This window comes from Dermacentor andersoni, chromosome 7, assembly GCF_023375885.2.
Source record: "Dermacentor andersoni chromosome 7, qqDerAnde1_hic_scaffold, whole genome shotgun sequence".
NCBI classification, from domain to species: Eukaryota; Metazoa; Arthropoda; class Arachnida; order Ixodida; family Ixodidae; genus Dermacentor; species Dermacentor andersoni.
Genome location: NC_092820.1, coordinates 121,594,052 through 121,614,851, shown reverse-complemented (window position 1 = coordinate 121,614,851; position 20,800 = coordinate 121,594,052). Strand labels below are relative to the sequence as shown.

The 20,800-nt window shown below is 50.1% G+C and overlaps 1 protein-coding gene across 1 annotated transcript; it reads left to right on the top strand.

Moving 5' to 3' along the window:
- The first annotated feature begins 9,084 nt into the window (after nt 1–9,084).
- On the top strand, nt 9,085–19,533 carry LOC126534683 (solute carrier family 22 member 7-like). The gene is made up of 5 exons (XM_055072923.2): nt 9,085–9,602; nt 10,459–10,810; nt 13,434–13,739; nt 16,705–16,975; nt 17,789–19,533. Exons 1-5 carry the CDS (start codon nt 9,085–9,087, stop codon nt 18,541–18,543), a joined length of 2,202 nt encoding a protein of 733 aa, XP_054928898.2. The 3' UTR covers nt 18,544–19,533.
- Nucleotides 19,534–20,800: the final 1,267 nt, after the last annotated feature.

The window sequence follows — 20,800 nt, the reverse complement described above, 5'->3', positions numbered from 1 at the left end:
GATCGGTTCGTTGCTCTTGTATATATACGCAGTTAAACGGCTCGAAGAAATCAAAAAGAACGGCGTGTACAAGGCAGAAAATAAAACGCGCGTGTCTTACTTTCGGCGCTCTGTATCCTCGCCTTCTTTTACACTTTACTCACTTATGTCACATATGTGTAACAAATATGTCACCAGTGTGACATATTTCCATTTCAACCTTTAGACTTTCTTTTCGGGAGTAAAGAAAGATTATACGGTGAATCGAATAAAAAAAAGAAGAAAAAGAAATCACGCAGATCCAGAGAATGCCCACGTCGGGAATCTTTGCGAAGTGAATCGCCTTCGTGAAGCGTTTCATTAAAATGCGGCAAAACTAAACAAACGCGGACGCAAATTGTCTTCCTCTGCAATGCGCAATCTCATGCATCGTTCGTGCTTTATCAACCGCACAGGTGACAACGTCAAGGCTGTGCGATGGTTGTTTATGAACCATACACCTCATTCACGAGCTAGGTGCGGAAACACAGACATGAAGGAAAAAAAAAAACGAGTCACAAAAGACAGGAAGAGAGGTTCGCACCACAACGACTGGTGTGAACCTTTCCTTCAACTACGTACCAACTGGCCCGGATTTCAACCCTTCTGCAAGGCATTTCTTCTTCTCTGGGCGTCTTTCTGAATGTTCACCAGTCGTTGTAGTGTGAACCTCTCTTCTTGTCTTTTGTGACTGTTTTTTTTCCCTTCAACTACGTACCAACTGGCCCAGATTTCAACCCTTCTGCAAGGCATTTCCTCTCTGGGCGTCTTTCTAAATGTTCACCAGTCGTTGTGGTGTGAACCTCTCTTCCTGTCTTTTGTGACTGTTTTTTTTTCCTTCAACTACGTACCAACTGGCCCGGATTTCAACCCTTCTGCAAGGCATTTCTTCTTCTCTGGGCGTCTTTCTAAATGTTCACCAGTCGTTGTGGTGTGAACCTCTCTTCTTGTCTTTGCGACTGGTTTTTTTTCCCTTCAACTACGTACCAACTGGCCCAGATTTCAACCCTTCTGCAAGGCATTTCCTCTCTGGGCGTCTTTCTGAATGTTCACCAGTCGTTGTGGTGTGAACCTCTCTTCTTCTCTTTTGTGACTGTTTTTTTTTTCCCTTCCACTACGTACCAACTGGCCCGGATTTCAACCCTTCCGAAATAGAGACAGGCCTCGTTCACACGAATGCGCACGCTTGAGACGCCGACGCAGCGGTGAGACGACGTTCGACGTTAGTCAGACGGAGGCACGCGGAGAGAAAGAAGCGTACGACGCGGCAGGTATAGCGCTGTAGGGTGGACTATTAACGCGATAGCGTTAAGGAGCTCGTGTCGCAGAAAAGCCGGTGTCGTCGGTGTCGGCATCGGCGGCGTTGGCCGTGAGCGAAAAATCCCGGATGGCAATTCATAAATATTTCATTCGCCCGTTCCAGCGCCGCGTCTTTTGTCTTGCGTGCGCCCTCCCATTTGCGTGCGCTCGGCGAACTTTCGCACTTGCCAACGTCTCTCAAAACAGTTGACCGGCGTTGACACGATGAGATGTGACCGTGCGATTTCGACCGAACGGTTAAGATCGTCGGGTTGTATATTGTGCTGGAAGACCGAGGTTCGATCTCACCTTCGGACCCGTAATGTTTTAAAAGCTTTTTTTGCGCGTGTTTGAGCTATTCGGCGAAACGACGCGGCAGATGAGGCAGCACCAGAAGAAGGGAGTCAAAAATCACGTGTGCGTGTGCGTGTCATATAACGTTAGTCTATGTCTGATTAAGTGCGTCGCCGTTCAGACAAGAACAATAACACACCATAAGCATAATCCGGAAATGTTTCGGGGGGGGGGGGGGGGGGGGGAAAGAAAAAAATAAGAAGCTTCGCTTTAAAGATTGTTCGCTCGCCGCTGCGCGATGATAGAACGGCAAAAGAAGCGCGGAGCGCGTACACTTGTACACGTGGTTGTTCAAGTCGCACGTGACTACATGTGCGCGCCGCGTTGCCGTAAACCTATACGTTCTTCGTTCCGGCTGTCGACCGCCACGGTGTCATATAGTTCCGGTTGTAGCACGCGAGTGTCACTTTATGGAGCGAGCAAAGAGAAAAAAAAAGGAAAAGAAAAAGAACGAAAAAAAATGAGAATCGTACATCCATTTTCATCGCTTCCTCAGACTTCAGCATGGCACTGCTGCAAGCGTGAAAGCGCACAGGCAGATGTTTAACAGCGGCGCGGACTCGCACAGCTATATATATATATATATATATATATATATATATATATATATATATATATATATATATATATATATATATATATATAGACCCTCTCGCTGTTTACGAGCATAGGCCCAGGACGGCGCTTCAGCTTTTGCCCGCTGAGGTATACCGCGGAATTCAGCAGGCTAAATTCTGCAACAATAAAAAAAAAATAGTAATAAAAGAAATTGATATTCCAACTAAAAACAAGCTACTCACTGCACATTAGATAGAATTTAAGTTTCACTTTGGCTTGGGGCTAACTCCGACGTTCCTGTTATAAATATATGTGGAACGCGGAAATTCTCTCGTCAGACAGCTGCTGAAGTTATTTGAATCAGTTTTGTTGCGTTCGACAAAGCTAAACTTTGCGTATACCCGGTAGGAAGCGAAAGCAGCGAAAGTTTAATTTACGGTATCCTTATACGTTTTTTAAAAATCTTTTTACCAAACTACGGTGAATCAATAAATTAATCACGAAGTACTCTAACTCTGCGCCGCGAAGAGACCCCACAATTATATAAAGTGTACAGATGATCTGTTACATCGTCCGAAGCGGACCAAAACGATGCTGTAGTTTACACCTCGCGTCAAATCATTACACTTCTTCTTCCCCATTCCAGCGAAAGTGTTACTCACAAAATTATTCACGCACTTTCGAGCGATGGCTAGTGGACAAGCTATCGCGGTGCCATTGCCATCTGAAATAGGGTGGCCGCCCACCTCCCGGCATCAACAGCTTGGTCTTTGAAATAAAATCTACCCGCTCATTTTCGAGTGGCTCGTGAAATATTACATCAAGTTTTTTAACGCCTTTGACGTACTTTTAGAAGATTCAGTTAACTAAATTGTGACACCGTTTCTGTTGCCAAAGTGACAAATTTCTCAACTTCATGCTAAACTCTTTCATTTTGACAGTAATTGTACGGACACTCCAGACGCGTTCCGCAGTCGCACCGTCTCAGTATCAACGGCGCATGCGCGGATTACCTTGGTTGAGGGTTAGAAGGTATCCAGAGACGCGCAGCGCGTTCGACAGCAAAAAACAGGCACTCCAGAAGAACTTGTTCTTGGGTCAGCTGATGCCTAAGCTTGCTACCGGCCATGCTTGCTTAGTGTCTATGGTGTTGGGCTGCTAAGCACGAGGTCGCGGGATCGAATCCCGGCCCCGTTTACATGGGGGCGTAATGCGAAAACATCCGTGTATACTTAAATTTAGGTGCACGTTAACGAATTCCAGGTGGTCCAAATTTGCGGAACCCTCCACTACGGCGTGCCTCATAAACAGATCGTGGCTTTGTCATGTAGAACCTCATAAGCTTGCAAAAGATAATGTCTCTGGCGCAAAGTAAGGAGCATGAACAAAAGGGGGGACACGCAAGAGACAGAGGAGTGCTAACTGTCCACGAATGGTCAAATGTACAAAACAAGGAAGACTTCAAAAGATAAACATCTTTTGTGATGACATGGTCCACGTCACGCTTTTCCTCTACCGAGCACGCTTGGAAGTCTTCGCGAGACGTAATAAGTGTGACCCAATCGGTATACTTATATCCGTACATCTCGTATGTTTCGCATGAACACGCGACCGCCTGCAGATATACACGAACCCTCTTTGACACGTTTTCGTATGTTTCTGACTCACTGTAGCGAAATCGACAGTTTTACTGCGTTGCAAAAATACGAATCCCGCACCCGTAAAAAGCGTTATACCTGCGGAATATGCCCTTCGAATTCCTTAAGGGTGTGCAGTACGGGTGCTTTTGTCAGGTTTAGGCCCTAGCACAAGCAACTGCAGCGCGCACCGAAATTCCCGTGGCGAGCACAGGAGTGGCGTGGAGACTTAGCCCCCTCTGCACAGGTCCCTTCGCAGAGCGTTCGGAATAGCGAACGCCGTCGCGACGGCGAACCACTGCATGGGGTGCAACGGCCCCGGTTGGGTCCGACCAGTGAATGCGCGCTGTTGGTTCCAAACACCCGTCGGACGTTTTTTTTTTTTTTTCCGGCGCGACTCGCTGACATTCGACTGCGCAACCCTCGGGCCGTCAGGAAACCGTTCTACTGATCCCGGTCCGTCATCCGCAATCACTTCGCAACCACTTCAGACAGCTCGAATACTAACACCGGCTCCATCAGCGGCGGGTGTCCAAGCACCCCGCCAAGTCCTCCCATGTATACTCAGCGTTGAAGTGGGTCCGTAGTACGCGATGCACTTGTGACCACACCGTCATCACTGGTCTGGTGATTATGCGGAGTGGTGAGGGTGCCTTACATTGTGCACGCATGTGTTGGGCAACTGTCTTGTATACGTGCGCATACTAATGCGATTAGCATTCTTCGGATACTCGTGAGCACAAGCCTCGCGGCCCACCACAAACGGGCCGAACTGGGCTAGTGCAGAGTAGGGCATAGCCCCGGTCGAAGCTTGGCGAGCGTCGCGGCGCGTTAAACCTTCAGGTAGGTTCTTATCCTTGAACTATAGATACATATATATATATATATATATATATATATATATATCAAAACGTTTATTTAAAAGAAAAAAAATTCAATCGTTTGCTCGTTCCGTGCCACAATCAGTAGCACTTGAGTGTTGTACAGTCTGTTTCACACTTAGGGGAAAACTCGCAGCGCATTGCATCGGCGATGCGGCGAGCGCTGTAGTCGCGCGGCGGAAGCAGCTCGCGCAGGCGCAGACGCTCTAGGGGCGGAGTCGTGATATGCGTCGTCTGCTACGGCGACGCGCGCTGGCCGCATTGTCGGGAAGAGTGCTACGGTTAGAGGCAGTGCGCGTATTCCATTGTTACTGCGGGAACTGAGCCGATATTCCATATTAGGCGTTGTGCGACGCCAAACTCTGAGCTTTCATTGGCCACATTCGAGTTCTACAAACTTCTTTTGACGGCATGTTTCTTTCGTTCTTTCTAAAGGCCGGGGTACTTAGTGCGTGCACGTATATTTCTTCGCTGTGTGTGTTACCGTAACACGCAACGACAAGAAAGTGACACCGAACTGTGCGCGCAACGTGCTCGGTCTTTATTTGACGCGAAAGAAAAACAACACTCAATATAATGACTACGCAAGTCGAACACGATGAAACAAATGGATAAGAATCAAAGAATACTTTAGGTTAAGGTATTGAGCTCAAAGTGTCTCTTCTCGACAATAGTTCATTACACAAGACAGGTTATGTCAGCCGACGAGGAAATGCACGCGTCACGCTCCGAACATCACTTAGTACCTCGTCATGTCCCCAGCGGCAGCGATGACAGCGCTCATTCTGGAGGGCAGGGATGTGTAATGTGACTCCGTAAGTGATGCGTCCATTCGGAACACGTCCCACTCGCTCACGATGGTGGACCAGAGCCTGTCCTCGGACAACCCATGCAGAGGATGGCGCGCCAGCGATAATTTCAATAAGCCCCAGACATTTTCAATGATGTTGAGGTCCGGGGATTAGGTCGGCCACTCCAGGACAGTGACGCCGCGCTCATGCAGCAGTTCTTGGACAACACGAGCAGTGTGGATCGGCGACCTGTCGTGTTGGAATGTATAGTCGCCTTTCGGGAACGGGCCGTCAAGAACGTAGGGAATGAGTACATCGTCTATGATTGCCCCGTACCTTTCAGCGGTGAACTTGCCTTCTAAGCGTATCAGTGGGCCAAGACCATCTTTGGTAACGCAAGCCCACACGCTCACACTTGTGCGCCCGCTCGCAGCGACCCGTTGCAGGTACCGCGGCATATAGCTGGGACAAGAAAAGAAAGCATGTATCGATTACGGGTATTTTAGATTAGATAATGAACTTGTCTAATAATCTGTACCAACAACACAGAAGTTCATGTTTACAGCATGCATTGCGAGCACTGGCTTGAATCACAAGCGCATGCACTGCCTGCGATGGTAAAACTTCAATACTTACCGCAATAAGTTGATCACTCGAGGTGCATAGGCCTACTTTATTAAGCAAATATATTAGCCTATTATAGTCGCACTTTTTACTTAAGTGGAGAAATATCTTAACACTGAATTATTCGTCTTCCCAAAGCAAATAAAATTAGGCTGGATACGCATGCGAGGTAAACGAACTTAAATACTATGAACTACTGTCTTACTTCTATGGCTGAGTAACAATTGGTTCCAGAAAATAACTTACCGTGTCTTGGCAGGGCGCCAAATTCGGTCTCGCTGGTCGCCAGCGGTCGTAAACGTGGATTCATCACTGAATACAACGTTTTTCCATTGTGACACAGTCCACCCTTCATGTTCTTGTGGAAAATGGAGCCGCTTTACTCTATTTGTGGCCCTAAGTAATGGCTTTTGCGCGGCTGATCTGCTCCTCAGGCCGGCTTCATTGAGCCGCCGCCTCACCGTAGACCTCGAAGCCTTCAGCTGCAAGCTTTGTCGTAGCTCTCGAAGCGAAGCGTGGGGGGCGTCCACAGCAGCCGCAACAATGGATAAATCCTCCTCGTCCGTTGTGGCCCTTGGGGGACGTCCGCGAGGGGCATCCTTGATGCGCCCTTCTTTCTTGTAGGCCTGCAGTATCCTATTGACAGCTTTAAGCGACCGTCCTGTCATCTCTGATATCTTCTTTTGAGTATAGTTCCTCGAACACAGTTCAATAATCTTCAATCATTCTTTCTCAGGTACACGGGCCATGAGAACAAGGCTAACGATTTAGCACCGTTCTGGTCAGATTAAAAAGCTGGAATGAATTAAGACGGACAAGCGCCAGCTTTATTCAGATCAATCTTGTATCATGTAAACCTTCCTGTGTCTGTAGAGAGCCGCACCGTTCTTCGATCACCAATGAGCGAAGGAAGGAGATGGCGCTGCATTGGCTTTTCAAGGTCATTTAGCTTTTTATCTTCAGAAGTTTAAAGAGCGCCAAATCACCACAAAGTCGGCCATCATCAGCGAGTGGGACGTGCTGCGTATGAACGCATGACTTACCGATTAAATTTGCAACTCACTGCCCTCCAGAATGAGCGCTGTCATCGCTGCCGCTGGAGACATGACGAGATACTAAGTGATGTTCGGAGCGTGACGCGTGCATTTCCTCGTCGGCTGGTAGAGCCTGTCTTGTGTAATGAACTATTGTCGAGAAGAGACACTTTCAGCTCAATGCCTTAACCTAAAGCATTCTTTTAATCTTATCCGTTTGTTTCACCATGTTCGACTCGCATAGTCATTATATTGAGTAATGTTTTCCTTTCGCGTCAAATAAAGACCGAGCACGTTGCGCGCACAGTTCGGTGTCCCTTTCTTGTCGCTGCGTGTTACGGTAACATACACAGCGAAGAAATATACGTGCACGCACTAAGTACCCCGGCCTTTCGAAAAAACGAAAGAAGCATGCCGTCAAAAGAAGTTTGTAGAACTCGAATGTGGTCGATGAAAGCTCAGAGTTTGGCGTCGCACAACGCTTAATATGGAATATCGGCTCAGTTCCCGCAGTAACAATGGAATACGCGCACTGCCTTTGACCGTAGCACTCTTCCCGACAATGCGGCCAGCGTGCGCCACCGTAGCAGACGACGCATATCACGACTCCGCCCCTAGAGCGTCTGCGCCTGCGCGAGCTGCTTCCGCCGCGGGACTCCAGCGCTCGCCGCATCGCCGATGCAATGCGCTCCGAGTTTTTCCCTAAGTGTGAAACAGACTGTACATCCAGTTCCGGCTTCGCGCTATTGGCTAGTTGCTCATAGCACTTCCCGGCGACGAGCGACGAATTCTAGATTTGCAGAACCGAGCGATCTGTTCAAGCGACGCCCCGATCCGTCGCTCGAAGCCGCCGCTCGTCGCTGTCGCGCACAAAATCGCGCTCATGGGGTTTAGCCTATAATAAGGCCGATATTCCACCAGCCATCACATTGCATTTCTATGGCAACGTTATTCCAAGGGTAGACAGACTACGTGTGCTACGTCTTCACATACCCTACGCATACTCCGACAATAAATCGCCCAAGTAACGCACGTGATCAAGCAAATTACAAACCACCGACATGGACTCCAAGAAAAATCTACTCCGAATCGTGCAAGCCCTCATAATTAGCAGAATTATCTACCACATCCCCTATCATGTCACAGGTAAAAGTGTTTAGTGATTTCGGTGTACGTTACTGGGGCGTCCCTCTTCGCATCCAACTCGTCGACACGCGGTTGACCGGTGATGACGGCGCGGTCGGTAAGCGCGCGCGCAGCGTCGTGGATTGTCTCGTTGAGGTTGGGCGGGGCGCCCGGGATGCGACCCAGGTGGGCGGGAAACCAGACGACGGTGCGGTGCTTAAGGGTGGCACCTGATCTTCCGGCTGAATATGTAATCGAGACAGAGAGCGAAAACAAAGAAATGTAGGGAGGCTAACAAGAGGGACGTCCGGTCGGCTACCCTCTACGTGGTAAAGGAGGTGAGGCACTGAATAATCTAAAAAAACGAACGTAGGTATCAAGCAAACAGAAAACACCAGGCGACAAAACGACAAGAAATTTGCCAACTGCACAACACGCGGCTTTTGTTTTCTTTATTAGTACTTTTAACTACAAGTCGCCACCGTATAACCTAGGCAGATTTTCGTCAGCGAAGAAGCAGAAGAAACCATCGCGAGGTAGCCGGTGCACGCGGCATCACGCGACGAGAAGCAGCTTCGGAACGCACCGGTTAGGTCGCACTCCGGCACCGCTCCTTTGCAACGCCTCAAGCCTTCGCGCCAAAGGTGGCGAGATACGAACCGTCGACCACTGCAACGCAAACCGCGTCACTGCCTCCACACAGCCGAAGACAGCTCGGCCTTCACCGGTGTCGCCACACGAGGGTTAGCGGGCGACCGCCAACATGGACGGAGCCGAAGACAAGCAGGCCGCCACCGCCAATCAGCCGACGACCACTCCGACGTCGTCGCTGCCGTCGCACGACGTTCAGCGGGACACCGTCAAGGCGGCCAGTGCGAAAAACAAACACACCACCGTCCACCAGCCGTTGAGCGCTCTGCAGACGTCCTCGCTCTCGCCACACGACGGTCGGCGGGAGGCCATCAAGGTGGCCGCCGGCGCCGAAGAGTACGCGGCGATTAGGATTTTTCAGGTCACCCTGCCCACGTCCGATCCGACGTCCCCGCTGTCGCCACCGGGAGGTCAGCAGGACGTTGGCCAGAGCACCACCGCCGTGGCCGCTACGACCGCGGCCACGGCCACGACGGCAGCGCCCACGTCGCCGCTGGACCAGGTCCTCATCTGCGGCCACGGCCGATTCCAGGCGATCGTGCTGGTCTGCACCACACTGGCCTTCTTCACGACCATCGTGCACGCACTTGCCTCCGCCAACTTGGCAAGGCCCGTGGACCACTGGTGCAGGTACGGTGCGCAACCTGGACTATTTTGAGGCCGCACTTTTCTTTAGCAGCAGCAGCAGCACCTTGCAGCGTTTGTTCTCTGATCGATGCTACAGTCTTCCTGTCGATTTATTTTCGTTTCCGTCGCTCTTTAGGCAGTTTTTTATATGCTCGAGACGTTTACTTGCCTTCCTTCGATTTCCGGCCTCATAGGATAACGCAGGAGGCTACTGACTTGACTGTGGATTTATAGTAACCGACATTATGCGTGGTGCGTTGAACAATGCCGATGTAGTATAACCATGTATGCACAGGCTGTAATGAGCTGTTTGTGTACGTGCGCGTATGCGTGTAAAGGGGTTTTGTCTTGTCACGTGCATGGAACACTCGGCGAGTGAGTGAGCGAGCGAGCGAGTGCCGGTATCCGCTTTCATGTCGTCATCTCGGGGATTTTGCGCTGAACAGCATTTTCTACGCCGTGTAATAACAAAATTAAGGTCGCAATTCAATACCCGCCGAGTGATTGAGCGGGTGAATTAACGGTCACAAGATAAGTTCAAAGCACACGCTAAAGCTCCCAAGCAACTTCCAAAGAGACGCCACCGTCGACAGCTCCTCATTAATTGTTGCTGCCTGGGAGTTGCCTTAAAATTCGCCGAAAGATCCGAAAGTGAGCGTTATGTATTCCGTCAACATCGAAGTGCGGCCGCGGCAGCCGGCTGTGGAACCATATGGTGTCGAACAACACCATAGCCACTGCGCCCGTACGCTGCGCCAGACCGGTGCACGTCGCCCTTTCAGCTCGAGCTTCGTCGTATTCTGTATAGGCCAGCATTACTGAAGGGACGCACCCTCGAAACTCTTCTCAACTGGCCCAGGCCTCCCGCCACGTACTCGTACATGACCCCGGAGGCGTGGAGGAACGTCGGCATACCGGTCGTCCGGGACCAAGACGGCGGTGAGAGCAGAAGCCAGTGCCTGCGCTTCGAGCCTCCGTTGCCGGACCCAGAGTCGTCCGGCGAGACCCCGGACAACCGGACCGCGGTCCCCTGCGACGCCGGCTGGCAGTACGAGTCCGGGGCAAGCTCAGGCAAACCCTGCCACGGCATTTTCTTCGGCGACTCGCACGTCCACTCCATCGTGGACGAGTGGGACCTGGTGTGCGGCCGCGGCTGGATCGTGTCGGCGCTCGCCGCGGCGTACATGGCCGGAGGCGTGGTCGGCGCTCCGGTGCGTTCGGCGAGTAGCTGTCCTTTGTGCTAGTTTGACGGTTACTTTAATAATTACGCGGGACGTAATACACTGCAAACAACTTAATCAAGTATATATCAAAACACAATTATTAATTTACTAAGAGAATACGCGCTCAACGCCGCCCGTGAGGCGGCGTTGAGGCAGGGCCTTGACGTTCCCCCGTGGGAGACCTGAGCCCGGGTGGCGTTAAACCTTGCCGGACGTACAAGAAAGTTGTAGCCATCCATCCATCAAGTAATTAAATAACTTCTTCAATCTCATCTAATTATCGACAGTTCAATTATGAAAAAAAGATCCTCCTGGTGCTGAAGTTGGCTGCTGCCAGAATCGCATTGGTTGCGTCCTCGTATATGATGAGGAGTTCTATAGAGATTTATACAGTACCAGTAACACCCACTACGATAACGTGAGAGAGAATAGTCTAGAGGAACTTGAAATCCCACAAGTAACGCCGGAAGAAGTAAAGAATGCCTTAGGAACTATGCAAAGGGGGAAGGCAGCTGGGGAGGATCAGGTAACAGCAGATTTGTTGAAGGATGGTGGGAACATTGTTCTAGAAAGACTGGCCACACCCTATATACACAATGCCTCATGACCTCGAGCGTGCCGGAATCTTGGAAGAACGCTAACATAATCCTAATCCATAAGAAAGGGGATGCCAAAGACTTGAAAAATTATAGACCGATCAGCTTACTGTCCGTTGCCTACAAACTATTTACTAAGGTAATCGCAGATAGAATCAGGAACACCTTAGACTTCTGTCAACCAAAGCACCAGGCAGGATTCCGTAAAGGCTACTCAACAATAGACCATATTCACACTATCAATCAGGTGATAGAGAAATGTGCAGAATATAACCAACCTTTATATATGGCCTTCATTGATTACGAAAAAGCGCTTGATTCAGTCGAAACCTCAGCAGTCATGGAGGCATTACGGAATCAGGGTGTAGACGAGCCGTATGTAAAAATACTGAAAGATATCTATAGCGGCTCCACAGCCACCGTAGTCCCCCATAAAGAAAGCAACAAAATCCCAATAACGAAAGGCGGCAGGCAGGGAGATACAATCTCTCCAATGCTATTCACAGCGTGTTTACAGGAGGTATTCAGAGACCTAGATTGGGAAGAATTGGGGATAAGAGTTAATGGAGAATACCTTAGCAACTTGAGATTCCCTGATGATATTGCCTTGCCTAGTAACTCAGGAGACCAATTGCAATGCATGCTCACTGACCTGGAGAGGCAAAGCAGAAGGGTGGGTCTGAAAATTAATCTGCAGAAAACTAAAGTAATGTTTAACAGTTTCGGAATAGAACAGCAGTTTACGATAGGTAGCGAGGCACTGGAAGTGGTAAAGGAATACATCTACTTAGGACAGCTAGGGTGCGATCTTGTACGCGTTCCAAAATAGAACGGAGGCGGTTCGTTCTTTACGTCACGAAATAGGCGGTATGTTCTGTTCCGTTCGTCCGATAGCAGACGACACGGAATGATTGACAGCAGATATCACGTCACAATTGATGTCATGGCGTTCGGCGCGGTTCATATTGACGAATCGTATTTGACTCGGTGGAACGAAACGCCTCCGTTCTATTTTGGAACGCGTACAAGATCGCACCCCTAGTGACCACGGATCCAGATCATGAGACTGAAACAACCAGAAGAATAAGAATGGGCTGGGGGGCGTTTAGCAGGCATTCTCAAATCATGAACAGCAGGTTGCCACTATCCCTCAAGAGAAAAGTGTATAACAGCTGTGTCTTACCAGTACTCACGTATGGGGCAGAAACCTGGAGGCTTACGAAAAGGGTTCTGCTGAAATTGAGGACGACGCAACGAGCTATGGAAAGAAGAATGATGGGTGTAACTTTAAGGGATAAGAGCAGATTGGGTGAGGGAACAAACGCGGGTAAATGAGATCTTAGTTGAAATCAAGAAAAAGAAATGGGCATGGGCAGGGCATGTTATGAGGAGGGAAGATAACCGGTTGTCATTAAGGGTTACGGACTGGATTCCAAGGGAAGGGAAGCGTAGCAGGGGGCGGCAGAAAGTTAGGTGGGCGGATGAGATTAAGAAGTTTGCAGGGACAACATGGCCACAATTAGTACATGACCGGGGTAGTTGGAGAAGTATTGGAGAGGCCTTTGCCCTGCAGTGGGCGTAACCAGGCTGATGATGATATTCGATATTTAAGATCTTGGCTAACGTTAGCTGGGACACCCTGTATAATATATATATATATATATATATATATATATATATATATATATATATATATATATACTACTCCCTCGGCACCTTTGGCCAAAGCTTTATGTCGTCCGTGGTGGGCGACACAGATGCGGTCTTAGCCACGCACGCATGGCTTGCCACCGTGGCCACCATAAACAAACGAGCAAACGCCGACCAGACGGCGCTCAATGACGGGTGCACGCCACGTAACCAAATATAGGCGGCTCTTATGGGTATGGTGCGGTGTAAAACGGTGCATAGAGCGAGATACACCAACCGTAAAAATTAGGCGCATTAGTTAAAACAAACGTTCAAATAAGATCCGGGTCGAATCTTAAGCCTAAATCCGCGCTCGCCGTCTCCAGATTGCGGGCGTAGCGGCCGACCGCATCGGTCGCCAGCCCGTCCTCTGCATCTGGCTCGTGTTGCTCGTCTTCGCCGGCACCACGCTCGCGTTCGCCCAAAATGTGTCCCTCTTCTCCACGCTGCGGTTCCTGCTGTCGGCGGGCGCCGCCGGCGTGCTGGTGGCGTCCCACGTGATGCTCTTCGAGGTGACCGACACGGAGCACCGCGCCCCCTACTGCGCCATCGCTGTCGCGGGAGCCACGTTCTTCGCGGCCGTGTACAGCGAGCTCGTCCACGTCTTCGTCTCCAACTGGCACGACGCGCAGGTAACTGGCGCAGGCTGTACTCGGTTGGCAACCCTATAAGTTAAATTCGGCGCAAAGCTTCCCCTGCAAACTCGCTCTCTATCGGGTGCGCATCCGTGTACCAACGCCCAGTGCCCAAAGTAGACGGCGATGGCGAGGAAAGTTCCGCCTCGACCGTATACCGTCACCGAAATGAGAGAACGTATAATTGGCTCTGGCGCACCTGTACAAATTGTCAAGGTGTACTTGGTGCTAACACACTGGCAAAGGGCGTCGGTCGACTTCGTGGATGGCGGCAAGTGCCGTTATTCTGCAGGGTGTCTGTACCAAGTTGACACTTCCAAATTCCGTGAGTTTTCCAGGTTTTCCCCGAGTGCCTTTGCAAAGTTTTTCTGAGTGACACAGAACTTTATTTTGTGTCATGACTGCCCAGACACCGTGTCACCCGATGTTGTTACTTTCTAGTAAGCATGCTAAAAAATAAACAACTTAATCAAGTTTGAATAGCAAGGAGTGGCGTTTATTTTATTAGGAAGGCAGGGGTTAGTAAAATGCGCATCGAATAAGATACCTTCGAAAAAACATAGTAAAACTCATTGCAAATCGAGTCGAACATTTTCAAATACGAATAAAAAGGAGATGCATACAGAAACAAATATTTTTGAATATCCTCTTCAGTCACGCATTATGATCGACTGTCGATACGTGTGTGAAACACAGATGGTTCTTGAGACTCCACCGAAAGTAAATCAAGACTGTATAATGACTCTTTGAGCATTTTATCATGAGACATCATAATTACAGAGTAACTAAGTATTTGAATATTGTAAAGTCAGTCATGCTACGTTTCTTCATCGAAGCATTAAATACGCCGCTCGAATTACGTGCATGCACAAGTTATTCATTGGCATCAATCATTTCAAGAAAATGAAAAATATTCCGAGGTAGCTACCGACATGCCCCACGCCAAACATCACGTAAAACGCGGTAATGCCTTCACCAAAGTGATACCCCGTAACGATACATATCCCTCAGAAGTAAAATGAAAGTAATTTAGGTTATCAGAATGTTCAATTTACCTTAAGCTTGATGTTTGTGTTCTATCCTATGCTATCACTGCACAGAAATGACAAAAATAGGTCGCGTTCACAAACGTGGAGGCTGTGACTGAAGGGGATATATAAGCTAATTCTAACAGCTGATAGCAAGCTCAGTGGTTGAGGCCCGAACCTTGGCAAAAGTGAGACTCTCTCCCAACAGCTGGTAAGCCAACCTCAACTATCCTGACATTCAGCCCGCGCACAACGCCTCAGTGTTGCATTTCACTGCTTTAAAGAGTTTATTTTGGTTTGGATGAGGGTAACCTGCATCTCGGCGTCAGCGAACACTTTGCTTTTTGAGCTCTAGCTCCTTCAAAGAAGAGGCGGCACAGTTAATTTCCCTATCATTCCTCAAATCCGCTGCCCCACAGACCATTTGAATCATCCTCTTGGTCAGTTGTACAGTCAACGTCCTATTTTTTGGAATCCCTAAGGGGCCGCGAAAACATCCGAAAATCGGGCAGTTCGAAAAAAAATGAATGCATGTTTTTTACTGCCTTTAAGGGCTCAAATCCCCACTGGCACATCCGAAGAGGCCTTCGAGTACACTTATTAGGCATACCGGTGCTCATACTGTGACAGGAGATCGCGGGTGCACGCGTGTATAATTAGAGAATACGTACTGTGTCCCGTGACAATTGCCCCTACTCACGCTTGTTATGCTTCTCCGCAATACCTTTGCGTATGCTTCACTGCGTAACATTGCTGTACTGAGGCGAAGCTGACTTTCAAGAACCGGCATTATGCAACACGTCGTGTTTTCCGAGCTTCGAAGCCAATCGCGAGGACCACAAAGGCGGAGTCGGTGCCACAGCTGAGAGCGGCGAATTCTTTCAATGAAAAACACGGCGCCGAACGGCAAGAAGCTTAATAGCGAACGTCGAAGCAGCTAGGCCTAGCGTTAGCCGCGCTGGTGGCTACGGCTGCCAGAGGATCTGCGTGCGAGAGCGCCGTTTTGGGGTAATCAAACCGGCGTCGGTGGTCGCTTTGATTAATGCCATCTCGTACCTGCGGCCACGGCAAAAAGTACGGCAAATTGGACGGCGAAGGGTTCTTGCCTCCGAAATTTCAGGCGTTCTTATACATTGACCCTATGGGGTACGTGGTGGTGCCGCGAAGCCGTCCGAATGATCGGCCGTCCGGAAAGTCGGTCGTTGGCTGTATGTTCACTGGCAACTCCTACATCAGATGACACGGCGCCAAAGACGATTTGTTACGATCCCTCTCTGTTACTCGAGCCAGCATTACCGCGACGTTCGTTCCCTTTAATAAAATTGCAGCTAATTTTCCCTGATAGAGACATAAATTTCCTGAGTTTTACCTGAGTCTGGAAATATATTTCCAGACTATTCAAAATCCCTGAGAATTCCCGGTTTTCCCGGTTGGTAGACAACATACATACATACATACATGTATGCATGCATACATACATACATACATACATACATACATACATACATACATACATACATACATACATACATACATGCTTGTATACATACATACATACATGCATACATACATACATGCATGCATGCATACATACATACATACATACATACATACATACATACATACATACATGCATACATACATACATACATGCATACATACATGCATGCATGCATGCATACATACATACATACATACATACATACATACATACATACATACATACATACATACATACATACATACATACACACACACACACGGGCGTAGTTGGAGCAAAGTGGAATGGACACGCTCTTTTATTCACTTTAGACTTGCATGTGCGTGACGAGCTCGCCTGCAAACCTTCACCCAGTTACAAGCAGACGAAGGTCTCCTTTCATTGTATACTAATCTTAATTGTGCGTAGAATGACCTTTCCGCGTAACCTTCAGTCGGTGTCTCCGCAGTTGGCCTACATGGTGCCAACGTGCGGCCTGGTCGCCGCGGTGTACCTGGTGGAGGAGTCCCCCTGCTGGCTCCTGGCCCTCTGCGAGCTGCGCTACGCCGAGAACGTGCTCGCTCGGGCCGCGTACATCAACGCAATCGAGCCACAGCAGTTTAGGCGCCGGCTGTCGGCGCTCAAGGGCGAGGTGAAGCGGCAGCACGACCACCTGGGGACCCAGCAAGAACCGGAAGGCGGCCACGCCATCGTCTCGGACCACGGTGATTATTGCGATGCACGTGCCATATCCGCGCTTAAACCGGCGGCTACAGCAACTCCTGGGAGGCTCAGATATGTCGGTGATGGAAGGCAGGGATAGATATAGCTTCTGTGGGATGCATGAAGGTGAAACCGATGGCGAGCACGTGATGAGGTACGCCGTTTATTGGGACACCGAGAGAAACGTCGCAGTTTCACCCGAAAGGCGAAGCATCGATTGCTATCGCAATCTATCGCGATCCATGCTTCGCCATCGAAGCTATTAAGCAATCGAAGCTATTAGCCCCCCGAGATCTTTGAGTGGCGTCCTCTCGAGTGTGACGTCAGAGACTACGCTGCTGCGCCATCTATGGCTGCGCCGCACGCGCACTCACCACGTGAAGGCAACGTACGCCTGTCGGCCGGCCTGCTCTGCTCGAGTTCTTGAAAGGCGAGTCTGCAGGGTTGTAGAACAGTATATGCGGCATATTCCGGGGCACTATTTCCCGCGAAATCAAGCGGAGTCACCGTCGTCACGAGGCTTAGCGTCGGTTGCTCCTGGCGCCGCCTGCTATGGTCATCGCCGTGTACACGTGCGTGCATACCGCGTTGGTTGCTCGTCATTGGTGTTCCGCTGTCGCGGCGCACTCTTAATGATTTGTCGGCCCTTTTTCGACGATGAACTGCAGCAATTGGCCTTCAGCTACTGCGCCCGCGCTGTAATACCGTGCGTGCGTGTCCAGCGCTTGCTGCGTGTTTTGCTGTTACCTGGCGACATTTCGGCACCCTTCTTGGATACACCGACGCTATATATAGTAGTGGTCAACGTTGCGCAGAGGTACGCCTGTCGGACCTGCTGTCCTACCAGCCCCTGCGCCAGCGGTCGGCCATCATCTTCGGCTGCTGGTTTCTGGTGTTCGGCACCTTCTCGCACCTCAGCACGAGTCACGTGATGCGCACGAACGAAGCGGCGCGCTCTACCTTGGTGCTCCTGCGGATGCCCTGCGTCGTGGCGGACGTCTACGTCCTCAAGCACGTCGGCCGGCGCCTGTCTCTCGCCGCCAGTATGCTGGCCCTGTCCCTCGCCATGGGCGCCCTGTCCGTGGCCCACGTCTTCGACCAGCTAGCCGCCGTCCTCGTCGTCTCGGGGCTCGTCGTCTTCGACCTGTCCGCCATCACGGTTTTCGCCTTATCCGCCGAGCTCTACCCGACCGTGATCCGAGGAGCGGCGCTGGGCTGCTGCTACATGAGCGGCCGGCTCGGTGCCTTGGTGGCGCCGTTCGTGAACGAGATCCCGTCGCCGCTGCTCAAGAGCGTTGCGTACGCCGTCTCCGCCGCCATGTTGTTGCTGTTGGGCACGATGGCGTTCGAGCTGCCGGAGACGAGGCACCTGCCGCCCTCGAACACGGTGCAGGGCATGATGGCCGTGGAGGACAAGTGGCAGCTCTACTCCCCGCTTCGCGTGGCCCGAAGCGGAAGCAAGCGCAGGCGCTCTAAGGCGACGTTAACGGAGAGCCACCAAATGCGACGTCGCAGTTCTTTACCGCGACAGCAGGGTGTATTACGTGTGAAGCCGGCGGCCAGCAGCTGACATGTCCGCAAAGAACTTGCGGCAGACTGCGGCTTCTCCATTTCTTTTATTATTTTATTCTCTTATCATCGTGCGCCAAGCTTTACTTTTGCGTTTATTGTCAACGCGCTGTTTCTGTGACGTTTGTTGACTATCGCCCGCTCAAACTGCCTGCAGTTAAAGCGGGACATTTCGTTTAACCGCCTTGCGAACTGCGAATCGCATTAGTAAAGCTGTGCGACGGACCTATATGTGTATTATATGACGCGTCCAAGAAGACACCGTATCCGTCAAACAGAAACAGTTGGTAGGATGCCGTTTCTCGCATGCGTTGGGAGTTGGGCTAGATATGGAACTTAAAGCTCTGCGCACTGAATAGACTGCTCACTGAACATCGCCCCCGAGGGCTCTGTGGTCGCTGCGCATGCGTTAGCTGAGAGAAGGTGAGATAGAATAAGTTTGGTTTACGGGATGTGACGTCACATTTTTTTTTTTATTTTGAGGAAACTACTCTTGAACTCTGACAGCATGGCTCGCATCTCGTTCGCGCGCGCACCGTATCAGTGCCTCTTTTTGCAGTGCCTGCCATTTTGCGGAGAGAACAAAGGGGACGCGCAGTCAGTCGAGTTGCACGGCGCCGCCGCTTACCTTTGTGGGGGCGCCACTCAACTAGACTGTGTGTAAATGGCGAACGAACGCGCGCTGCTCGCACACTGCTATAATATATAGGGTACGAATGTTTGCTGCGCAGCGTGGCTCGATTGTGCAGCGTCTAAAGCGTACGCGCCAGCAGAGTGCTAAGCCGCCTTTAAAGGACAGCTCGCGATGGATGGAACTTATGCGATTCTCGAGAACTGAAAGCACATGCACAGTTGAATTTCTGCAACCTGCTTATCGCGCCCATTACGTACACTGAGCTGAAGGGGCTGCGAACCTCTGTGTGACGCACTCGTGGCGTGTAAATTTGCGATGCATGAGCACCAGCCGCTTCACCAGGAACTGAAAACAAGGTGCACAATGAATGGAAGCGCGCGATGCAATATCTCCGTGAACTCCGGACGTGCATGTTGTATGTACGTGTATGTTTTTGTATGTGTGCATGTATATATACACATGCGAAATTAAAAGAAATCGGGGGGGGAGGGGTTGAACCCTTGGCTGAAACCTTGGCTACGCCAATGATTCGCGGGGTCTTGGCGTCCTCATCCGACGAAAAAAAGAAACCAAGGCTTCTTTCACTCCTAAGAACACGAAGAGAGCTTACTCACAGCGTTGCTTAACATACTTTCCTGAAAGGGGCTTAACATACTTTCCTGAAAGGGGGCTTTCGAAAAAATGTTTTATATACATCACTTTTATCTGTGGCTGTAGAGGCGTAGTTCACAAGGAGCGGCTTTATGAACTTTGTGCGCACCAATGCAGCAAGATCCTGGTGGTGTTGAACGTTGGAGCAGTGGAGGAGACCCGACTCTGAAACAGCTGGAACAGCCGCTTCTAGAAGAGTCTTCAGAGGCTTCTGAAGCAGTGATTTCTCTTCAAGAGCCGTTTGAGCAAAGCGCGGCAGGGTCTCCAACACATGAAGCAGTTTATCGGAAGGGTATAGCAACCCACCTCGGTCCTGGTGCCAAGTCAGCTGCTGGAGTGGTTGCTTGGTCAATGGCTTCGATGTCACTGCACAGCAGCTTTCACAATCCAGATGCTCCCTAACAACACGGGCAATATAACCGGCTACATAAACAATTGCAGACAGCTGCAGTGTTGGAAAACTTGGTATACTCGGAAGCTTTAGGCACTTAAGCACATTGGCAGCTACTGCAGGAAGTTCAGCTGAGCCCTCACATGCTTGTGTACTTGCAGGCAAAACTCCTTTGCTCGGTCCAGTTTCTTCGGTGCGGACAACATTGCATTCTTGCGATGTAGCTGCAATGCTCGTCTTCAGAACTTTTCTAGTCCAGAGATTGCAGCTCGGACATCCAGCTGGTCATTACAGCCTACGGATCGCTTCAGTGTCCCAAAAAGTGATTCGATAGGATCACTACGGAACTTTCTTGTTAATACAAAATGGACCTTTTCTGTCGAGAAGGTAGCGAATACAATACGCAGTAGAGTATGTTGTGAGCAGGAGTGCTTCATATGTCTCTGCTGTCAAGAATCCACGAAGAGATGTAACAGGAAACTGTAAGCGTAACTTTTCCAGCGATAGCCGAAGTCCCAAGTAGCAGGACCACCTCAAGTCTGTCGTCTGGGCTTGAGGCAACATTGCGCAGTGTTGTAGACG

Excerpts from the sequence above, each read along its gene's own strand:
- LOC126534683 (XM_055072923.2), top strand. The coding sequence starts at position 9,085 with ATGGACGGAGCCGAAGACAAGCAGGCCGCCACCGCCAATCAGCCGACG. Across the intron at positions 13,740-16,704 it reads CCAACTGGCACGACGCGCAG|TCGGTGTCTCCGCAGTTGGC; the intron begins GTAACTGGCGCA and ends CGTAACCTTCAG. Across the intron at positions 16,976-17,788 it reads CGCCATCGTCTCGGACCACG|AGGTACGCCTGTCGGACCTG; the intron begins GTGATTATTGCG and ends AACGTTGCGCAG.